A 24,819-nucleotide genomic window follows, 5' to 3' on the forward strand; every position below is an offset into this window, starting at 1 on the left:
GGACACAGTATATAGCAAACTTATGCCTCTTAACATGCCATTGGAGGCTTTGGCTGTTCGGATAAGTGCACTTCAGGATATTGCCATCTTCAGTGTTTACCTTCTTCCCAATGGTGGAGTGTCCTAGAACGTGTTTGCATTGGTTTCTTAGCTCCCCCCACCTTTTCTAAGCTTGGATGATTTCGACACCTATAACCCATTGTGGGGTGGAACCATGGTCAATGGCTACGATAAACACCTCAAAAATTTACTGGCACAACTTGACCATTACTTCTTGAATACTGGTACTCCCACACACTTCAGTGTGGCGCATGGGACAATCTCAGCTATTGACCTTTCCATTTGCAGCCCTTGTCTTCTCTCATTCCTCCACTGGAGGATCCACAATGACCTGTGTGATAGTGACCATCTCCCGATCTTCCTGTCCCTCCTTCAGTGTCACTTCCCCTGAACACCTGCCCAGATGGGCTCTCAACAGTGTTGACTGGGGTACTTTGACCTCTGCTGTTGCCCTCAGCTCCCCGCCGCATTCAGATATCAATGAGGCAGTGCAGAATACAACTACAGCCATTTTTTCGGCAGCTGATTTAGTAGTCTTCTTTTCCTTGGGACTGCTTTGAGGAAAGACAGTACCTTGGTGGTCATCAGAAATCGTAGGGGCCATTACAGATCATAGGCATGCTCTCCAATGCCATAAACAGCACCCATAGATGGAGCACCTCATTGCCTTTAAGCAGCTCCCTACCTGGGTCCACCACTTAATAAAACAATAGGAGTAAGAATGCCGAGATTGGTATGTTTCAAACATTGGACCAAGTACCACCCCTTCACAGATTTGGACAAAGATCAGTTGTCTCTACAGGTACCAGACACCTGCTATTGTACCTGGTATTACCTTGAATGGCACTGTCTACACTACCCAGAAGCTGTCGCCAAACATTTTGCTCTGCATTATGCTCTGTGTTAGAAGATCATCAACCTGCTTTTCATGTCCTAAATCAGCAGGTGGAGCGAAAGCAATTATCTTTTACTACACGCCACCTAGAGCCATATAATGCTCCATTCAGTGAATCGGGATTCATCAGTGTCCTAGCCGCCTGCCCTGATACAGCCCCAGGGCTAGACCACATCCACAACCAAATGCTCAGGCACATTTCAGTGGATTATCAGCATCATATCCTTGCCACCTTGCCACCTTTAAGCTTGGGCAAGTTCCCACCACAATGGCGAGAAAGCATCGTTGTCCCAGTACTGAAACTGGGTAAGTGCCCTCTAGAGATGGATAGCTACTGCCCAGTTAGTCTCACCAGTGTTCTCTGTAAGTTACTTGAATGCATGGTGAGCTATTGACTGTGTTGGCTCCTTGATCCTTGGGGTTTTCTGGCTCTGTCTCAGGGTGGTTTTCGTCAAGAATGTTCCACTACTGATAATCTGGTATATCCCGAGTCTGCCATCTGGACAGCTTTTGCCCAACATCAACACTTTATAGCCATCTTCTTCGACCTGCAAAAGGCTTATGACACCACGTGGCAACACAACCATGCGGGTGGGGCTCCGGGGTCCACTCCCAGCTTTTTTCAGAACTTATTGTCTCATCATATTGTCCAGGTTCAAGTTGGTACCTCCCCCAGTTCTCCCCATATCCAAGAGAATGGGGTCTTGCAGAGCTATATACTGAATGTCCCTCTCTTTTTAGTGGCCATCAATCGTCAAGCAGCAGCTGTGGGCTTCTCGGTATTACCCTCCTTGTATGTTAACCACTTTTGCCTCTACTGTTGGTCCTCTAGTGTGGATGTCGTAAGCGTCGACTGCAAGGTGCCATACAAAAGGCGCAAGCATGGCCTCTCACCCACGGGTTTTTGGTTTTCAGCTGCCAAGACTTGCGTCATGCACTTCTGTCACTGTTTTACCATCCATCCATGACCAAAACTTTACCTCGATGACTTACTACTCAATGTGGTGGACACTTATTGCTTCTTAGGACTGGTCTTCGATACTTGGTTGACATGGATCCCCCATCTTTACCAGCTTCAGCCAAACTGTTGACTGCATCTTAAGACATTTCACTGCCTGAGTAACACTAGCTGGGGTGTGGACCATGCTACCCTTCTGAAACTTTACAAAGCCCAGATACAATCCCGTCATGATTATTTTAGTCTAGCATACATTTGGCATCGCTCCCAGCATTTCAGATACTGGATCCAATACACTACTGTGGTATTCAACTTGTGGGAGGAATTTTTCGAACTAGCCCTGTGAACAGCTTACTCATGGAGGCCAGGGTCCCTCCATTGTGGATCAGGCACCAACAGCAGCTTGTCAATTACGCTACACACATTCACAGCTCCCCTGAGCATCCGAATTACTGTCTCTTCTTTTCAAACACGGACGTCTATCTCTTGCAGCGGCAACTGAGATCAGGGATTAGCGTCGCAATCTGTGTTGGTCCCTCCTCTCTCAACTCCAGTTGTTTCCTCTATCACGTGTCCTGCAGACGCACTCACGTACACCTCCTTGGTGCGTGCCTCAGCCACAGATTCATCTTGACCTAGCACGAGGTCTGAAAGACTCGGTTCATCCCGCTACCCTCTACCACCAATTTTTCCCCATCCTTGGCGCATCCTGGGTTTCAGAAGCAGTCTATACTGATGGGTTGACGGTTGCAGGTCATATAGGCTTGGCTTATACTCACGTGTTGTACTGTACCACACTCCTTGGCAGATGGCTGTAGTGTTTTCACTGCAGAGACAAAAGATGCTCTTGAGCATATCCTTTCGGCACTGATAACTCCTTTTGCATCTGCAGAGACACCCACCTTGAGCGGTTTGCAAGCTCTCAATCGGTGTTATCCTCGCCATCCTGTGGACATGGCTATTCACAATATTATTTATGGCTTTGAACAATGTGGACACTCAGTGACCTACGTCTGGATCCCAAGCCACATTGGCATCCCGGGGAATGAAATCACTGATAGCTTGGCCAAACTGGCTACCAGTGAACCAAATTTTGAGATTGATATTCTTGAAGCAGATCTCTGATCGGTATTACGCCATCAAGTTTTGGGATCTGGAATACAGAATGGCTCCCTCTGACTTCACCAAACAAACTGTGTGATAAAGGAGACTACGAATCTGTAGAGGTCCTCCATGCAGGCCTCTCATGAAGGCTCTACAGTTATGCATTGGTCATACTCATCTGATTCATGGTCATTTCCTCAATCACCAGCACCAACCCCACTGTCGTCGAGGTTCCCATTGAACAGGGGTCCCCATTTTGCTTAACTGTCACAACGTACTCAATCTGCAGTGGGCTCTTAAATATCCCTGGCTCGCTTCCCCTAGTGTTAAGAGATGATGCTCTGTGGCCGTCTTAGTTTTATGTTTTACTTAGTTTTACATTTTATTCATGAAGGAGGCTTTTAGCACTCTCTTTAAGAGAGAACCACTGAACCTAATTGACCCATTGAGGGATTGGCAGAGCCTTCTGTTGCCTCCTCTGCCCAGACTGGGCTGCGGCTGTCTGGGCTCAGTGATCCATCCCAGCCCCCACTGTACCTGCTCTTTTACTCTTCTTCCCCCCTCTCGCATGGTCTGTTCTACTTTGTCTATCTGTGCTTCTCTTGCCCTGTCCACGTTGCTAATCTTTCCTTGTCAATTTCTGAGTGGGGTACCTCTGGTAAGTGGCAGGGGGTGGAGGATGTATGTTCTCTCACTACACTCTGCTTTCGGAGGCTTCTGGATGCTCCCCAGATGGAGCACCTCCCCTGCCGTTCTTCCTATGTCTTCCTCTCTTCTTTTCTGTCCTTTAAGTAGGCTTTGTTGACCTTTGGGTTTTCTTCCCCTGGATTTGCATTGGTAGGCCATCTCTGATGTCCAGTCATGTAGATCTGTCTGTTCAAGAAAGAAGGGACTGGTGACATAATAGTTTGGTCCCTTAATCCAACCAACTAACATGTTTCCTTAAATGAACCGGTAGACACGTATGCCTACACTACCACAATTCTCTCTTGAAGAGGATACACCTTGCTAATATATATATTTACTACATACGTCTTAACAAAGTTGCTGAGGCTTTCATCTTGACAATACAAAACAGTCATAATAGCTTCTAAACAGTAGATGACAACTGACAGGTGGCAATGAGCAGTCTAGTACTCGGGGCCAGTTTTTCATGTGCCAACTTGCAGAACTACACTTGAGCTTTAGTGCAGCTTTTTATGTACATACTATATTAACAGGCTCATGAAATTTAATGAAAAAGTCTTGTAAAACATTACTATAAATGTAAACAGCTACTTCTTCGGCAGGAACTTATGTTAGTCACTAAATGTGCAGTCCTACAAGGACCACATGAAATTCATCATCAGCTTACTTTGTGTTTAGACAGCAGTACACTGTTTTAAATAAAATGTTTTATCACAGTACATAAGTGTCCCTTACCCATTTGTATGTCACTGATCTTATAACGCAACAGTTGGTGAACAACTGCACCTTGCATTCATTTGAAGGTTTGGATGAAATTGTGACAAGTATTGCATTTACCAAAATTTACTGAACCTATCAGTTCATGCTTGTTCATTTAGTAACAAAGTGTTAGTTCCTTTGTGTTGCAGTCATTTCCACATGACAACACAGTAAATAGTGACTACTCTCATGAAAATTGCATGAAACACACTTCTTTCTCGTGTGCAAAACTGCACCTGACTAAGTCTCTTTCCAAATAGATCTAGCCCGCAATTATAACCTCCTCTTGTTCTCAAATGATTCTTAATTTTAGGGAGTGCAATGTTTTCAACACCTGACAGTTAACCTACGCGTTAAGAACTACTACCAAACATGAAGAGATACTTAATAAGCGACAAAATTGTACTGCGGCTGCGTGTGGTTTTGCATTTACCCTCTATTGTTTCCAATAAGCATTTTGCTCCAGTCACACAGTACTTAATCCGTTGATGAATAAGAGGAATATAACATATTTTTTCACGTTTGATTTCCATAGTATTATTTCAGCTTTAATGTCTTTGCAAAGAATTAAAAATTCACCTCTCTTGTGGTAGCAGCAGGTGCGCCTTGAAAATCAAGGATACCTACTGATTGAAAAATAGAAACTGACAAGCACACACTTACATGATATTGTTTCTGTGACAATAATATTGTCTTTATTAACAAGCACAGTTCTCACTTTTATCTGTGTTGTACAGCCCCCTTACACAGTTGGAATTGGCTACCTATGATTTCAGTTGACATGTTGCGATAATATGTTCATTACATGAGTTACAGATTATCAATTTGGAAATCAAAATTTAAAAAAAATAAACTGTGTAACTGACTTCTATTGATATTTGACTTTATCTTACAACAAGAAGGTAATGAAATCTTTATTTTATTGAATTGTAGTAATATTTCGTGAGGATTAGTTACAAATTCATCATAACTGAGAAAACAATTATCTGAGTTAAATAATATCCGCGAATCCAGCATTGAATTGCTAGCGAAGACTGCATCTAGGAAATTCTTTTTCCATCTTATTCTGACGTAATTCCTCCTTTCTTGAAACAAACTGATTTTATGCCCAGCCAAAGTTACTGGATTGCTTTGGCTTGTGTGGTTGCATTTAAAAAGTATATTTAGGAAGATTAGTGTAGACCACATGACCTAATGAAAGCATCAAACTTCAAAGTGAGGTTATGATAAATGACAGATACAAGAAATTGCTATTAAAAATGAAAATAAGTTAACTGTATTACACAAATCCACACTAGGTTCCACTAATGCAGTCACAGTGGCCACAATTAACTTCAGTTCGTCAGGATAATGAAAGGATAGAAAATTACGTAAAATAAGTTAAATAACTCTTTTCAGTAATTATTATTCCAACCAGAACAAGAAACCTACATTTATTAGTACAGAAGTGCTTTCAGATGTGATATCAATTACAATACAGCAATGATTCATTGTAGTACAGGGTAATATAACATTAAAAATGAAACAAACCAAGAACAGACACTCCTTACTGTGTTACTGTAAGACAAACACGGAACTGTATATAAACCATATCACTGTAAGTTACATTCATTTTTACTGTATACATGAAAAGCTGGTTTAAAAAATGGAAACTCTTTCTTAAAATACCTTGTTGTTCTTAAAGAGATGCAACTAGTTAACCTTTTAGAAATAATGTAGCAAAATCATCTGCCTAGAATTGCCCACTGGGCAGTGCAGAGTAGTATGTCTGCGAACAAGATGGTTTCCAGAACAGGTCGTGCTGCCTACTGCATGAAGTGAAGAAGAAGAAGAAGAAGAAGAAGAAGAAGAAGAAGAAGATGATGATGATGATGATCATTCTTCAAGGATGTTAATTAGTTGTTTACATGTTACAGAGATGATTTACCATTGGTAATGGGTTAATTTATGTAGAACATTAAAACTATTTGCAGTGCATATATGATTCACTATTTATATGTGGCCTGTAATTGTAATTACACTAATCAGGCTTTAAATCATCTACAGGATATTTTGTTGTCTTTACTCATTCCACAATCAGTATTTATTTTTATTTTGTCACATTTTTATTTCTTAACTGTTGTGTACAGCTCAGTTGTTGTAGAACTTAGATTCCAGTTTCCATTTTACTGTTTTCTGAAGAATCCCTCCCCTCCCCTCCCCTCCCATCCCCTCCCCTCCCATCCCATTCCTCTTCTATCCCTCCCCCTCCCTCTACCTGTCCCCCCACCTCCTGCTCCCCCTCCTTTCCTCTCCTTTTCCTTTCTCCCTCCCCTCCCCTCCTTTTCCCTTCCCCTCCCTTCCATCACCCCCTCACCCTACTCTTGCCCTTCCCATTCTACTATCCTTCCTCTGCTTTGGTGTTTGAGGTTCCTCTTTTTCTTCTTTCATTCTGTGTACTCCCAAATGCCGGCCCATGCATTTGACCTATAACAGGTGACTGGGTAACGCGTAATTCCCAGCCTGTGTTGACAGGTAGTGTTTGCACATACCCCCCCCCCCCCCCCCCCCCCCCCCCCCCCCGCTCCCCCTATATAGGCCAGGGCCAGGGAGGCATGATTACCTGAGCTGTTACCTTCCCAAATTGACAATTGGTCCCTCTGTCAGGTGTTCAGGAGGTGTGACCTGAGGTGGGAACTAAGGTGGGTGAGGCCCCATCTTTGGGGGTCTTCCAGTTGGCAATCATGGGGGATATTCTTGCAATGAGCCAAACGTCTCTTCCTCAGTCTACCTCTATTAAGTGTAAATGGAATGAGGCTAATGAATCAAAGACCCTCCTAGCTGCACCTCAGTTCCTCATGGTTTCGTGTACTGAAGACGGTTAGTCCTTTTCTGTGGTAAATCCGTTTATTATTATGAAAGGTGTTGATGCAGTTGCTAGCCCTGGGAAATCCTGCTCTCATTTATGCAGTGGCACTTTGCTTTTATTAGACTACTTCTGATTCCCAAGCACATCAACTGCTTGCAGCTTCGCCCCTTCGTGGCTATCCTGTTCATATCAGTGCTGATTGAATGCTAAATTATTCGCACTAGGCTGGTCAATGGTCTGACTGAGGCAGAAATCCAAATCTTCCTCTTTGATCGGGGTGTCATTGCAGTCCATCAGGTGATGAAAAAGGTAGTGCATCCTTAGTGCCCACGAGCACTCTTTTTCACATGTTTGATACAGTAATCCTTCCCTCAAAGATCAAAGCAGGCTATGAAGTTATCACAGTCCGACCATATATTCTGAACCCGAAGTGCTGCTACCAGTGTCATTGTTACAACCATACTCGAATGTCCTGTCAGCACCAAGCTAAATGTGTAACATGTGGTAGGGATTGTCACGAGAGCGATTGTCTGCCTTCTTCTCCCCTCTGTATCAATTGCAATGGCGACCATCGACCATGCAGCCTCCTCCCAGTGATTGTCCCATGTATCTCGAACAGTGGGCCATCCAGGAGATCCAGGTAAAGGAAAAAGTGGCTTATCTTGTTGCTTACAAGTTGTTGGCTAGTTGTAAACCATGCGGCACTTACAGTGCTGTTCTTGCTATCTCTCGCTCCACAAAGGACATGGTCACACAGACTTGTGACCTCAAATTCTGCACCGCATCTGGAAAATCACTCAGTGTCACAGTAACATCCACAGCTCCTCCTCCAGCTTTGCAACAAGCCACTAAATTTTCACCTCACACTGCAAAATCACCTGCTACACAACCCGCAGGCCAGAAAGGACAGAAGGAATACTCCTGTGGAGACTTTTTATGTGTCTCCAGCCAACAGACATCTGAATCATCATTTGCCAACCACAAAGGCTCCAAGAAATCAAAGGCAAGCGGTCTTCTCGTTCGCTGACTAGGAGATCCTCTTCAGCGGTGTCGCCGTGTGATACCCTCACCCAGCTGACCTCCATGTCACCGTTTTTCTGACTTGGATTCCGCAGACCATCCGAGGGAGAATGTGAATGGCTCTGTAGATCTCATGGAGCAGGATCCTCCAACCTCTGCACGCTATAGCAGAGTATCTACGAAGGCTGGCACTTGGCAGCTGCCGAGGTGACACCCTTCATTTTTTCCCTCCTTCACTTTCCTCATCATGACTTTCCTCCAATGGAATATATGCGGCTTTAGATCAAACAAGGAGGAATTATGGCTGCTCTTGGAATCACAGTGTCTAATTGACTCTGCCTCCAGGAAACAAAATTGCATCCTCACGACTGCTTTGACCTTCCGCATTTCTTTCTGGCCCACTTTGGCCTTCCCTCCATCCCTCCCCCCTCCATCTCTCCTCCCTTCCCCAGGGTGGCATTCTCTCCCATGGGGGAGTCTTGCTGCTCACCAGGGATAACATTCATAGTCACAACATCTCCCTGAAGACCCGGCTGCAAGCTATTGCAGTCTGCATTTTCGCCGGCCGCAGTGGTCGAGCGGTTCTAGGCACTTCAGTCCGGAACCGTGTGACTACTACGGTCACAGGTTCGAATCCTGCCTTGGGCATGGATATGTGCGATGTCCATAGGTTAGTTAGGTTTAAGCAGTTCTAAGTTCTAGGGGACTGATGACCTCAGATGTTAAGTCCCGTAGTGCTCAGAGCCACTTGAACCATTTCTGCATTTTCCTTCCTCACTTGAGCTTTTCCCTTTGTACTGTTTACTTCCCTCCATCATTCAGTTTCACCAGGACAGACTTCCTCCAGCTTATTGGGCAACTTCTTCACACCTTTCTGCTGCTCGGTGACTTTAATGTGCACCACCCCCTTTTCGGGTTTTCCTAGAATCTGTCGAAGAGGTGCCCTCTTGGCTGACCTTCTCAGTCAACTCGACCTCATCTGCCTTAATGATGAGCACCCACATTCCTTTTATACTCCACGCATACCTATTCCAATTTAGACCTCACATTCTACACTGCTCAGCTTGCCCATCATCACGAGTCGTCTGTTCTCTCTGACATACGGCAGCCATTTTCTGTGTGATATCCGTTTGCTGACTCCTACCCCACCTACGTGCAAATGCAAATGACAATTTTCTGAAGCAAACTAGAGGCTTTACTCCTCCCTGGTGACCAACGAATGACTTTTCTCCAGTTGTGATGGCCAGGTAGAATACCTTACCAATGTTATCCTTGCTGCCGCTGAATGTTTAATTCCTTGCGCTTCATCCTTACTGTGCCATGATCTGGTCCCTTGATGGACTGAGACGTGCTATGATGCAATCCGTGCGTGGAGACGTATTCTCCACATTTTTAACCATCACTCTATGATGGCAAACTGTGTTCTTTATAAACAGTTGTGTGCACAGTGTCGTTGCATTCCTCAGGATAGCAAAAAAGCTAGCTGGATTTCATTTGCTATTTATTTTAACAGTTCCACTCCCTCTTCCATCATGTGGACCAACCTCCCAACGCCTCCCTGGGACCAAGGACCATTCCCCAATATCCGGCCTCACCATAGCAGATGATGTCATAGTGGTCCCTATTGCTATCCCCAATACCTTGGGGCATTATTTTGTGGAAATTTCGAACTCCACCCACCCCCTGCCTTCCTCTATCGGAAATGAGTGGAGGCGGCTCATGCGATACCCTTCTCTTCTCAGAATCATGAGTGCTACAGTGCTACTTTTACTATGGAGGGGGGGGGGGGCTAGATCATGTTCTGGTGTGAAGCCACTGTCATATCTATACCTATGCCCAGCGAGGACAAACATGTTCCTTCTAGCTACTGTTCCATTTCTCTCGCCAGCTGTGTTTGCAAGGTGATGGAACATATGATTCATGCTTGACTGGTCTGGTGGCTCGGGTCTTGCAGTTTACTAACCACTGCACAGTGGGGATTTTGAGCACACCGTTCTGCAGTTGACCATCTCGTCACTTTGTCAATTTATATCATGAATGATTTTCTGCAGAAATACCAGGCTGTGGCTGTGTTTTTCGATTTGGTGAAAGCCTGTGATACCTGCTGGAGGACTGGTATCCTTTGTACTCTCTACACGTGGGGCTCCCAAGGCTGAATGCCCCGTTTCCTTCTGGAATTTTTAAAACACCAAGTTTTCAAGGTTTGTGTGGGTTCTCCGTTGTCGGACACCTTTATCCAGGAAAACAGTGGGTCTCGGGGTTCTGTGTGGAGCATCATCCTCTTTGCTGTCGCCATTATCCCTATTATGACCTGTCTCCCACTGGGCATCTCCGGCTCCTTTTTGTTGATGATTTTGCCATCTGTTGCAGTTCTCCTTGAGCGGCGTCTTCAGCGTTGTCTAATTGTCTTTACTTATGGCGCATCAGTAATAGCTTTCCCTTTTCCACTGACAAAACCATTTTTAGGAGTTTATGGGGGTGCAGTGAGTTTCTTCCACCGCCTTTACATCTTGGGCTGTTGCTCTTTTGTTCATTGAAACTACAAAATTCCTGGTTATATGCTTGACAGGAAAATTTCTTGTTACTCCCATGTGTCTTACTTGGCCACCTGCTGTATGTGGTCCCTCAATGCCCTACATGTCCTCAGTGGTACTTCCTGGGGAATGGACCACCCTCCTCCATTTGTACTGGTCCCTTGTCCGTTCGAAACTATACTATCGGTGTTTCACTTACGCATCTGCACATCCATCCATCTTATGCCATCTCAATACCATCTACCATCGTGGCATCTGTTTGGCCACTGGCACCTTTGCAATAGCCCGGTTGAGTGTTCGTATGCAGACTGCCGAATTACCATAGTCATACTGCTGTGATTTTCTCCTCAGCAGATACGAACACTGTTTGTCTGCCACACCTCGCTTTCGAATACTGCTCTGGCAGCTTAACTTCATACTAGGTGCCACTTTCCCTATGGATGTGAACCCTTCACCACCTTGGCTTTGTGCGGTGGCCAATGTTCACCTTGGACCTCATTTGCTTCCTAAGGACGCCACTCCAGACTCACTCTGTCACTGTAAGTTTCTTGACCTTTGCACGAAAATTCGTGGTAACCTTTGTGTATGTTGCTGGCTCTTGGACTGACCGTGGTATTGGGTGTGCCTTTGTCATTGGTACCAACATTTTTCAGTATCAGCTTCTGGAACACTGCTCAGTGTTTATATCAGATCTCTTTTCCCTGTATCGGGCCATGCAGTACATCCAGTGACACAGGATTTTCAATTGTTACATCTGCTCTGACTCTCTCAGTGCCCTTCAGAGCATCTGTGTGCTGTACACCATCTATCTCTTAATGCAATGAGTACAGGAAAGCTTTCACTTGCTCACTCTTGGTGGAGCCACTGTGATGTTTATGTGGATCCCTGGTCATGGTGGTATGCTGTCGAAGCTGCAGTCCTCGTACCTCTATCCCTCCAATGATCTTTGTGTTGCCGCCTGTCTCTTTGGCATCAGCACTGGTCTTCAAAATGTGTGTGAATTCCTAAGGGACCCAACTGCTGAGATCGTCAGTCCGTAGACTTACTCACTACTTTTTTTAAAACTAACTTATGGTAAGAACAACACACACACCCATGCCTGAGGGAGGACTCGAACCTCTGGCAAGAGGGGCTGTGCAATCCATGACATGGCACCTCAGACTGTGCAACCACTCTGCATGACCCACAGGTCTTCCCTTCATGGGAACAAGCTCCTAGGGCTGCTTGGGCTAACTTCACGCTAGATGCCACTTTCCCAATGGATGGATGTGAACCCTTCATCACCTTGGCTTTGTGCTGCTTGGGCACCATTCTCTCAATGCAAAAAGATCATTCTTGCTGGGCATTGTCTTTTTAGCCATCGTCATTTGTTAAGTGGTGATCTCCCACCACTTTGTGCTCATTGTCCTCAACCTTTGATGGTCACCATTTCCTGACAGAATGTCCTTTTTTTAAACACCTACATTCTAATTTATGTTTGCCGTCTGAGTTATCAGCTGTTTTAATGAATGATGTGCAGGCTGTTGACCGTGTTTCACTTTTTATGTGTCATAGCAGTATGTCGAAGGACATTTAATCTTTAGTTCAGGACCTATGTTGTCTTTATGGTGTATTTTATGTCCCTTTCTCCAAGAGAAAGTCCCAGTTTTTACCTGTCTTTCCTTCTATCGATTGGGCTTAATGTGTAGCTGCTTTTAACTCGTTTTTTGCCTTCATGTTCTATGGTTCTGACATGGGCGCATATGATCTTAGTTGTTTTTGTGCCCTAAAACAAAACAAACAAGAAACGAGTAGTCTCATATCTCAGTGAGGAACTTGAAACTTTCAGCATGGGACAGGAGCATGTGGAGGAACTATGGTTCAGGTTTAAAAGAATAATTGACTATGCACTGGATAGGGAAAAACCCAGTAGAACTGCCCCGTTTTAATTCTCGTACCACTGAAAAGATGAATGAAATAAGTAGTAGTGTCAGTGGTGTTGTGAAACAGCTGAAATGGTTTTGTAAGTAGAATAAAGATCCATGGTCCAATGGAATGCCTGTCAGATTCTATACTGAATATGCACCCGATTTAGCCCATTTTCTAACTGTAATACATCCTTGAACAAAAAACCATGTCCAGTTCTTGGAAAAAAGCACAGTTCACACCTGTCTACGGGAAGGGTAATAGAAGTGATCGACAAAACTACCATCCAGTATCCTTGACATTAATTTGTTGTAGAATCTTAGAACATATTCTGAGCTCAAATGTAATGAGGTATCTTGAACAGAATAACCTCCTCAGTGCCAATCAGCATGTATCCCAAAAACATCAATCATATGAAATCCAACTTGCACTTTTCTCGCATGACATATGGAAAGCTTTGGAACAAGGCAGCCAGGTGATTGCAGTATTTCTTGATTTTTGAAAAGCATTTGGCTCAGTACCGCACATGTGCTTATTGTCAAAAGTACAGTCATATGGGATCAAGTGAAATTTGTGACTAATTGAGGACTTTCGATTAGGGAGCACGCAGCATGTTGTCTTGGATGGAGACTAATCGTCAGATGTAAAAGTAACTTCAGCTGAGCCCCAGGGAAGTGTGTTGGAACTCTTACTGTTCATGTTATATATTAAAAATCTTGCATATAATATTAGTAGTAACCTCAGACTTCTTGCAGATGATGTAGTTATCTGTAATTAAGTACTGTGTGAAACAAGCTGCATAAATATTCAGTCAGGTCTTGATAAAATTTCAAAGTGATACTAAGATGGGGAACTTGGTATAATAATTTGTAAAGATGTGAAATGGAATGATCACTTAGGCTGAGTTTTAGGTAAAGCAGATAGTAGACTTTAGTTCTTTGTTAGAATACTGGGGAAGTGCAGTCAGTCTACATAGGAAATTGCTTACAAATCACTTGTGCAAACAGTTCTAGAATATTACTCAAGTGTGTGGGACGCGTACCAGATAGGACTAACAGGGGATATTTAAAATATACAGAGAAGGGCAGCATGGATGGTCGCAGGATCATTTGATCCATGGGAGTGTGTCTCAGAGATACTGAAGAAACTGAACTGGAAGACTCTTGATGACTGATGCAAACTATCCCGAGACAGCCTGTTAACAAAGCTTCAAGAACCTGCTTTAAGTGATGACTCTAGTAATATAGTACAATCCCCTACATATCTCTCACAAAGGGATCATGAGGATAAGATTAGAATACTTACGGCATCCAGAGAAGCATTCAAACAATCTTTCTTCCTGCAGCCTGTGTGTGAATAGAATGGGAAGAAACCCTAATAACTGGTACAATAGGATGTACCCCCTGCCATGCACCTCATTGTGGTTTGCAGAGTTAAGGTGTAGATGTAGATGAAGTTGTGTTGAGTGAACAGTGGCAAAATAAATTACTTTCACTGGCACTGAAAACATCGTCTGTGTCATATTGTTTGATTGATGAAGTCAGTATAAACTGCCACCAATGTTTTGTCATCATCCCTGGATTTGGTGGAGAAAACTCGTAACCATTTCTTATATCAGTTCATCACCTCTCTCCAGCAATGGAAGGTACTGATGTGGGAGTGTTTTGAGACAGAACTTACTTGAAGCAAACTAACAATGCAGTCTAGACATCTTTAGGTACAACGTTTCTATAAGTTTTCCTTATCTTGAACGTAATTGCTGTAATTTATCTCTTCTTTTAATTATTATTGTGCACATACAATCGTCAATGCCATATTCTTTACAGATATGCATTTTCTATATTTATTTTTCATCTACTGCTTTAAGCATAGCATCTCCACTTTAAGTGAAAAAAACAATTTGTTTTTGCCCCGATTTCTCTGCCGTTGTGACATAGGAGCAGTAGTAACCATTGTTTACTTTGTTTGGTCTTAAAAATCACCCATGTTAGGTGTTATGACTTGTAGAAATCAGTGTAAATATTTTTGTGTTAGCATTTTTCACTCTAGTAGTTTTGTTTAGGCATTATTGTTCTTATCTAATTACAGTCAGCAATGAATCTTACGAAGAAATTGATGTGCTTCTGATGGTCAGCACTCTTATTTCAGTTGTTGCCAACTTGTTTATGGAGAAATTTGAACAATGAGCATATCAGGCAACCAATAAGACTTTGGTGCCACCTGTGGATGGTACTTTCATAGGGTGGACTTGTGGCGAAGAGGAGTTGGCTGTCTTTCTGGTATACCTCAATAGTGTTAGCCCAAAAATTCAATATGTGAAAGGAAAGAGAGCAACGAACAACTTAATGTCCTGCATGTATCTCTAACAAAGTGGATGAACTGAACTTTGGGCCATAAAATGTACAAGAAAGTAATACACATGTGCCAATACCTTTATAAGGAAGCCAAAGATCAGTCAGAAGAGAGATAGCAAATGGTTATTTGTGGCTGGTTTTTAAGAAAAATGGTTACTCCAACAAGAAGGAAAAATGAGCACCATATTCAAGAAGAGGGAATTCCAGGACTAATGAGGAACTACAGCTGCCAACAGGGAAAGTTTCTGCGCCTTTTATTAACAAAGTCTTTGATCAATTCCAAAAGTTTTCACCAAGTGTGCGGTCTGTTGAGTTCTCTCTCTACAGTTTTTATTTTTCAGTGCACAACGTTAACCCAACACACTACAAGGGCTAAGCTGCTTGGATTTACTTGGCAAGTGACTGTCAGACAAAAGCTACATATCATTATTTTAGTAAATATTTCATCAGTACAATTTATATGGAAACAAGGCAGGTAACCTAAGTACTGGTTGTTATTAAAGACTGCTGGCTAGTTTTGTTAATCGTTGATGTAGATGTATCATATAATTTTGCTCTTATCACATACGTCAGAGATTATATTGTACAACCGAAAGTCCAGGTTGGAATATCAACAGTACTGTATTATGAAAATGATAGACTGCTGCTCACTTTTAAGATGACAAGTTGAGTTGTAGACAGGCACAATGAAATAATTGTTACACTCTTAGCTTTCAGCCAAAGTCTCTTAAGAAAAGAAAAGAACACACACACACACACACACACACACACACACACACACACACACACACACACACACACACAAAATCAAGTACCTCTCAAGCATAAATGATTGCTCTGGCACTGCAGTTGGAGCTTACTGCTTACTTGTGTGTGTGTGTGTGTGTGTGTGTGTGTGTGTGTGTGTGTGTGTAGGGGATGGGGTGATTTCTTTTTCTGAAGAAGGTTTTGGCCGAAAGCTAAGTGTGTAACAGACCTTTTGTTGACACTGTCTGCAACTCAGTGTATCATTTTTACAGTGAGTAGCAATCCTTTTCAGAGCTACTATTGTGTCAAGCAACAACAATATTCCAGTCCACTGCTGTCTTTTTATTAAAAATACCATACCAGTGATCCTTATATGACTTTACTTTTCTGTGTGGAACAATTTGTTTAAAGTAAACCCACTCAGATTGGAAGATAGATGCTTCTGACCTTTTTTGTAGACGTTGTTACTAGTTTTTCAATGAAAGTGATTCAACTGATAAAACGTGAAATATGAGAGACTCTTTACTAGAAGTTAACATTTTAATGAACACCCATGCATTTCATTAATAAGCTACCACAACATGGTTCCCCCTAATTCCACAGCCAGGCTTTGGGTCAACGCTATCATATGGTGTGCTAAATTAATTTTGCACTTCTTGTTCTAGCCATCTGCTGGCCATTATCATTACTGGTGAACAACTGGGTGACTTCAGATTAATGAAAGTTGTTAATAAATTATCTCACAAAAGTATTGCCCACAGAGTGGGATGTTAGAATGAGGGTACAATTTATATACCACATTCATTAGATGTTCTTAACTCTGTATAATTCATTATGAAATGATATAAAATGATGTTTCTAGGCTTTTATGTAATATGTCATAATAATGTGATTTATTTATTTTTTGCAGGCACTAGTTGTTTCTTCACCGGACATCCCTGTGCCGACAACAACAGCAAATCCGATAACTACAGTAAGCTCGTCAACTACAGCAGGGTCTGCCACAACTGATGCAACAACAATACCTGTAAATGCAACATCGCATTTGCCAGTGAGCCCTCCCGTTACACCAGTGCCACTGTCAGTCACTAATAGCACAACTTCTCCAATTAATGGATCAGTCGTTGCTCCATATGTGTGCCTCAATTCGTCTATAATACCGCCTGATCCAAATAAAACATATGGCTATTTTTATAAACACATAACTGTCAAAGGTGAGTCTTTTGAGGTAAATGTAATAGATCTATGAGTATTCAGTGCTTGTATTTGAATGAGTTAAAAATAATGTTTTGAAGTGAGATTGGAATTTCAGTTCAGTAATGTCATTGGTTGCCTTCTTTCAGTTTTGTTTGTTGTTTCCATCATGAAATTTCCATTATGATAGGAAGTAGAAGTTGATACACTGCAACTTCAGTCTTGGGGTCTCTCTTTGTATATAACAGTAGAATATTTGTATTCAAATTTATTTCGTTGTTTAGAATAGCTCTGAAATATAGGTACTTTGCCATTTTTGCATTCCCCAAAACTCTTTGTGTATTCAGAAAAAAGCAAATAAAAGATCAAATTGTGCAGTGTTTCATTTTAATGACCAGATTAAAATTATAGCCTGCCTGAAATGAGAAACTGTCTCTTCATGTACACAGTCTAGTCACATTAATGTGACCACTGCATATGTTTGACACCAACATGCAATAACTGCTCACTTTCAGCAGATGGCAGCACTAGCAGTGGAGGGAATATAATGTGTCGGGGGGATGTGAGAAACAGTGCAGTTGTCATAATGTGTAAGCAGAGCAGTTTATCTGATGTCCAAAAAGGCATGAGGATTTACTTTCAGACCAGGTGTGGAGGCAATTTCAAAACAGCCAAGTTTGTAAACTAATTGCGTGCTGCCGTGGTTAAAATATACTGTGCATGCAAATTGGTGCTATCCAAAACTGACGCTGAGGCAACTGTGAGGCACCATGGGCCATAGGTGACAAGGGTGAATGATGGCTGCAGAGATGTATATGGCTGAATAGACGTGCAGCTATTCAACGCCTGACCACCCAGATGAACCAATAGGCTACAAACAGTGTCTCCTCAGGGAATATTGCTGCGTATGGGCCTCAACAGCAGGGACCTGGTCCATGTATCCATGCTGAATGCTGTTCATCACCGATGAAGGCTGGAATTTGCATGCCAGTACCTCACCTGGTCGTCCACTGAGTTGTGACAGGTGGCTTTTTCAGAAGAAACGTGTTTTATGCTCCATTGGACCCATGGCCATTGATGTGTACGGCGTGAAATGTCTGAAAGCAAAGGGTCCAGGCCAGAGGAGGGAGCATTATAGTCTGCGAAATGTTTCCGTGACGTTCCCTGGGTGATTCCATAATTCAGGAGACATTAATGGATCAACACAAGTATACCTCTCTCCTCGGGTACCATATCTACCCTTACATGGAGTTTGAAGATAATAGAGAGAAACATTCCACGTGGGAAAAATATATCTAAAAACAAAGATTCTGTAACTTACCAAACGAAAGCGTTGGTACGTTGATAGAGACAATAACAAACACAAGCACACACACAAATTTCAAGCTTTCGCAACCCACGGTTGCTTCATCAGGAAAGAGGGAAGGAGAGGGAAAGACGAAAGGATGTGGGTTTTAAGGGAGAGGGTAAGCAGACTGTCTGCTAGTGTCTGTTTATGTGCGGATGGATGGATGTGTGTGTGTGTGTGTGTGTGTGTGTGTGTGTGTGTGTGTGTGTGTGTGTGTGCGTGTGTGCGTGCGTGCGTGCGTGCGTGCGTGTGCGAGTGTATACCTGTCCCTTTTTCCCCCCAAGGTAAGTCTTTCCGCTCCCGGGATTGGAATGACTCCTTACCGTCTCCCTTAAAACACACATCTTTTTGTCTTTCCCTCTCCTTCCCTCTTTCCTGATGAAGCAACCGTGGGTTGTGAAAGCTTGAAATTTGTGTGTGTGTTTGTGTTTGTTATTGTCTCTGTCAACGTACCAGCACTTACATGGAGTTTGTTTTTCATGACTTTGGTGCCTGTTTCACCACATGCGCCATCTGGATTCTTGCCTCAGACACCAGTTTCTCAGAACTCCGTAGGAGTGAACTAGTGCTACAACAAATCCTTGGCTCTCACTACCCATCTGGTCTTAATTTATGTTAATTCCTTCCATCTTAGCATTTCTTCACAGTAACTATGCCGTTCTTCACTCCATTTTAGTTTTCTACACCTATCATTTTCCAATCTGTTTTTCGCCATCCCCCTCCCACTACTGTTACGTACAATGCACTTAGCTTTTCACTCTTATGAAGACTTGTACAGTGTTTGGTAGTTATCTCGTCTTTCGTATTACCCTGTCTTTCACCTTTAAGTTCTCAGGTTTTCAAATCTCGTCCGGTGCAGCCCCCAAAAATGTCTTTCCTTCTCATCCTATCCAGTATGTCTCCACTGACACAGGGACCTGGATAACTTTTCTGGACTGTACCCTTTTCCCAAATCCCTCCAGTCCTTTTCCTTCACCCCCTCTTCCTTCCCCTTCAACTCTTCTGCCAGAAGGAGGAGCCACTGGCTCTGAAAGCTTACACAAGCTAAACCTGTGTGTGTGTGTGTGTGTGTGTGTGTGTGTGTGAGATTCTCTTGCCACTGCTTGCTGACTAGATTTTTTTATCAATCCATTTACATTATATTGTCAATAGTTGATTATTTTCATTGTTATGTAATAGTATTTTGTAAAATAAAATATTTTATTCAGTTCTATCTCACATGGTGTAGAACTTCTGAAATGATTCTCATGTTATTTTGGATGATTTATTAGGCTGTTGTTAGATGACAATTGTCTAGTGCTTCCTTACACACTAGTGTGCAGGAAATAGTGCCTTAAAAACTTAAGATACCATCAGCAGTACAGAATCTTTGGTTACGACACAAGGCAGGTTCTGCAATACTAGATAATATAAGCCTTCAAGTAAAATTCCTTGTTAACTGTTCTGATAGTTGTGTTATTGACATCTTGTGCTCTGATTCCTCGTATAACAAGCTTCTCCGGTAATGTCATACTAGTAGCATTCAATACTTAGTGATTGCATACAAAGAAATAGCATATCTTTTCAAAGAGCTGTAAAATAAGAACGCCAGTATATTGCATTCCATACCAAAATGTTAATTGTATGTTGGTAGTCTGCATTTACAAATGAAGTGAGATGCCAGGTACAGCCATCATACGGATCACTACAACCTACCAAAAACTTGTTAAGTACCACTACTTAGAAGCTGGCCACAATGTGTATTAAAGGATAAAATAAGAAATTGCTCCTCCTGCGTATGGAATATGTTCCCAAGTTTGCAGTTAAATTCCAGATAACGTTCTCAAGAACAAACTCTAAATTTTTATCCAGAAGGGCATGGGGTCATATGCATGAGTCAATCTGGTCTGGTATCAGTTCAAATAAGCAATTGCACATCCATTTTCGGAACTGACAGTCATTTTTGTAGCCTTGTTGCATGCAGTGCCATGTAATTCAGTTCCTCACAACAATTTGGGCCAATTTGGCTCTGGATACAAGCAAAAATTCCGTAGCAGATGAGCTGATAGTGATATGATCATTTTACAGCATTTCTCCAGTCACATGATCAATAAGGTTTTATGCCTGAATTGTAAGACTGCCGGTCCTACCAACACTATGCACATTTCATAATGCTATACCTAAATGCATGACACCACAGCTGTTGTTCTGTCACTCATATATGAAGACCCATTGATATAAGACAGATCACTGTGACTTTAAGATGCCACACATTACATTTAAAAATCAACTATGGATAGTGATTTACATTCAGTGGGGTTATTTTCACTCAGCCAATTAATTTGCCACAAAAAGAAACCATTTACAGTATGGCCACACTATTTCCTAGTCAGTTGGTCCTTACCTCTGAGATGTGTGTAGTGGATTGATCCGGGGTGAAGTAACCCTAGCTGTTAATTTGTGATAAGGTCAGTTTTCCATGTACAATTTTCTGTTTTATGTTTTAAAATGACCATAAGTGTAAAAATATATTGGTTTCAAATATGTTGCTACTTTACCATTTACATTATGTACTTGCTGTAAAACTTTGAGTGTCACGTGCTGTGCAAGGTTGTAAACATCTGAAAACTTGATTTAGTATGACAATAATGGAAATTCCTGGATGGAACAGTACATAAAATAAGGGAAAGACAACTATTCAGCCATAGTGGACTGGTGTATGGAGCATAGAAACATAACAGAAATCAGTATTCATGCTAGCTTTCGAGCTCTTACACTTTTTCTATTAAAAATACACACATTCAAACACATGATCACTCTCACACCCAAATGCACACTCCTGTGGCTGCAGCAAGAATAGTTATTGATTATAGTTTCTTAAAAGCAGTTGCTGAGCTGATGGGGGTGGGGTGAGGCTAGGGAGGGATGCATGAGGCATATTTGGGAGAGGGGAAAATGACAGGAAGGTGGATGTGAAGGAGGAGACAGAGAAAAGAGAGAGAGAGAGAGAGAGAGAGAGAGAGAGAGAGAGAGAGAAAGCCTGCATGTGGGGGGGGGGGGGGGGGGGGGAGAGAAAGGGTAGTGGGAGAAAGCAGTACATGTTCTGGATGCAGAAGGAATGGTGTGGGCAGAAGAGAGAAGAGAAAAGGTAAAGTGAAGTTGTGGGAAAAATGCTAGAGCAGTTAGGGGGATTGTGAGAGTGCAGGATTTGCTGTACAGACAATTCCCACACATGTAGCTCAGAGAAACTTGTGCTGGAAGGAAGTATCCAGATGGCCCACGTAGTGAAGCAGATGTTGTGGTATGTTGCATGTTCAGCAACTTGATGGTCAGGTTTGCAGTTTGCTACAGTTTTGTGATGATGATTAATGCCAGTAGATAGCTTGTTACTTATCAGCCCATGTAAAATACTGTACAGTAATTGCAGCATAGCTGATATATAACATGGCTGATTCCATATGTCATCCTGCCTCAGGTTGACTAGGAAATGCCAGTGACTGGACTGTGGTAGGAGGTGGTGGGTGATTGTAAGGGACCGGTCTTGCACGTGGCCTTACCACAAGGGAATGACCCTTGGGATGCAGGATTGGGAGCAGAGTGGGAACAGATATAGACAAGAATATTCTGCAGGTTGGATGGGCAGCTGAAAACTACTTTGGGTGATGTGGGTAGGAGTTGGGTAAGATATCCCTCATCTAAAGGCATGATGAGAGATAGTTGAAGCATTGGCGAAGGAAGTTGCTCAGCTTTTCAAGGCGAATGGTTTATCAGAGGAGTGCTGCTCAGTGACTGGTTAATAGGTTCACTGGTGCCAGAGGAAACAGTGCTGTAAGAGATCTGTTAATGGATGAGGCAGATTGATATTGCTTGTCAGGAAAGGCTCTGAAAAACAGATGGAGAGGCCGTAAGGAAGCGACTTTTTGACATGAAACCGGTGACAGCTGTCAAAGTGGAGATACTGTTGGTGGTTGGTGCCCTTAGTATAAACAGATGTAGTTTGGAGCCATCTCAGATGTGGAGGTTGATATCTAGGACCAGCTGAAGTGAATTTAAGAGTCGCTGTTCGTCGTATGGGGGAAAGAACAATGGTTGTACCTGCCATGAGTCCAGTTCATGAAAATGTCATTAGTGAGTCTGAACCAGACAAAGGGTTTTTGGTGTTGACTGGATGAGAAGTTCAAATGGTTTAAATGGCTCTGAGCACTATGGGACTTAACATCTGAGGTCGTCAGTCCCTTAGAACTCAGAACTACTTAAACCGAACCAACCTAAGGACATCCATGCCTGAGGCAGCATTCGAACCTGCGACTGTAGCAGATGGGAAGTATTCCTTCAGATGTCTCATAAATAAGTTACCATTGGATAGGGCCATGCGAGTACCTGTGGCAGTACTGTGGATTTGTTTGTGGAGTTTGCCTTCAAAAGTTAAATAATTGTGGGTCAGGATGTGGTTGGCTTGGAGAATTAGGAAAGAGACAGTGGTTTTGGTATCAGGAGGATGTTGGGAAAGGTAGTGTTCAATGGCGGCAATGCCCACTACCCTCTCCTTGCCTTGCATGTCCATCCTTACCCTCTCCCCACCTGAGATCAAAACAGGCAACTGCTGTCAATAATTGATAATCAGTAATCAGTATCACTTTAGGAGTTTGTGTTGGGGTGTCTGTGTGATTGTGTGTGTAAATGTGGTCCCTTTATTAGAAAAAGAGCAAGAGCACAAAAGTCTGTGTTTTCTGTTGCATGGTTCTGTGCTCCACACACCAGTCCACTATAAGTCAGAGTAAGAGTGGTTTTTAAGAAAATATTAACTATTTGTTCTGTTTATGTTATGTATTCAGGTAGCACGTAGAATGTATAGCAGCCCACTTTTTGCTGACAACTTATTGTACGTTTCTCAAATAATATGTTTACAGTCCATACACAATACGATATAAAGTTTTGGCGTTCAGAATGTGTGGACTCAAGATGGTAGAGTAATTATCAGTACCACAGCTGGAAAGAAGGCAGTTACAAACATGACGGAACTGAATAGTATCAAGTGAAACTACATGAGCCAAAGCAAAAACTTTACACCTCTCCTTGGTTTAATACTTATCTAATGTAAGATTCCTTGTACTGTAAATACTATATTGAAATTGTATCAACTTTAGAACTATCTTTGTACCTGTGCCTTGACCTCTTTTTCTCTAATTGTAACTGTATAATTATTTTTTTACTAATGCCTTCACTTATTACCCTTAATTGTAGTATTACCTAATTTTATTTTATTTACTGTTAGCACTTTGTGCCTGAGAATTCTCTATCTTGCATGTAATAGTAGCACTGTTATTATTACTCTTTTCCTGGTTACATTACCCACTCACCTTCTTGGTTTAAATGGCCAAGAACAAAATCGCAATCAGTCATACTTTGGTAATTTCTAATTTAATTGTTAACTTTCTGTATTAATCTTTTAGTTGTTAAACCTATTTTTCCCTGCTGGCAGTATCATCCTTGTGAATCAACTGCTTATCTCCTCCCACCCTGAACTAACACTTATTACATTTCATCCATTAATACAGAAGGTAAATTATTTTTACAGTCACCATTGTTGTCTGTCATGTTCCCTCACAATGAATACTCTCTGTTCCCCACTCCTTCATATTCGCACTGCCATACTTTGTGCTAGGGAAGTTTAATCAACCTGGAACTCCTCACTTTCTCCAGCCCCCTACCACCTTTGGTCCCTTCCCCCTGTCCCATCCCCCTCGCATGCTGCAAGGCACTAGCTATGCCAGAGTCCAGGACAGCCGCTGTCCATACTTGCAGGATTATAGCGGATACAATTTGTGACAACTGTACACTACAAATCTTGGCTGGAAACATGCGGCTGTTACCGGCCCAGTTGAGTAAGTTCAGAAATATATTTTAGGACCTTAGCTTTCATGTCATACAAATGTCGGAAACATGGCTTAAGCTGAGCAGCCCTTCCAGCTCTGTAAATCTCAATGGCTATGTGCTTCTGAGACGTGATAGGGGTAGCCCTGCACAAGGCCGCACGTACGGAGACAGAGCTCTCATGAAAGATAAGTAATTTAGGTTGTAATTGATTGTAGTTGAATACTTTTAACTAATTAAATACGTTCTTTAGTGTACTCTTCAAGCTCACCATTAAAAGTTTTTCTCTTATTTGCATAGTGTTCTAGTAATCGTGAAAAGTTTGTTTGTTTACTTACTGCTGCTTAGGCCTAATTTGTTGAGTGTGTATATTTAGCGTTATACCGCAATTGGAAGTGGATTTGCTGTAGTTTAACGGATTAAATAAGTTCATTAGGGTGCTTTTCAAGCTCACCATTAAAGGTTTTTCTTTTCTTTGCGTATTGTTCCAGTAATCGTGAAAAGTTCGTTTTGTTTACATTTCGCGGCTTTGCCTTACTTTCCGAGTGTGCAT

The 24,819-nt window shown here is 42.3% G+C and overlaps 1 protein-coding gene across 2 annotated transcripts in view; it reads left to right on the forward strand.

Annotated features, from left to right (window-relative positions):
- The window catches only part of LOC126458467 (uncharacterized), a 97,208-nt gene that overhangs the window by 39,924 nt on the left and 32,465 nt on the right, over positions 1–24,819 (forward strand). For both annotated transcript variants that reach the window (XM_050095542.1, XM_050095541.1), the window contains one exon: positions 16,782–17,085. In XM_050095542.1, the coding sequence (XP_049951499.1) occupies positions 16,782–17,085 (304 nt within the window). The remainder of the gene's footprint in view (positions 1–16,781; positions 17,086–24,819) is intronic.

The sequence above is a fragment of the Schistocerca serialis genome, chromosome 2 (genome assembly GCF_023864345.2).
Source record: "Schistocerca serialis cubense isolate TAMUIC-IGC-003099 chromosome 2, iqSchSeri2.2, whole genome shotgun sequence".
NCBI lineage: Eukaryota > Metazoa > Arthropoda > Insecta > Orthoptera > Acrididae > Schistocerca > Schistocerca serialis.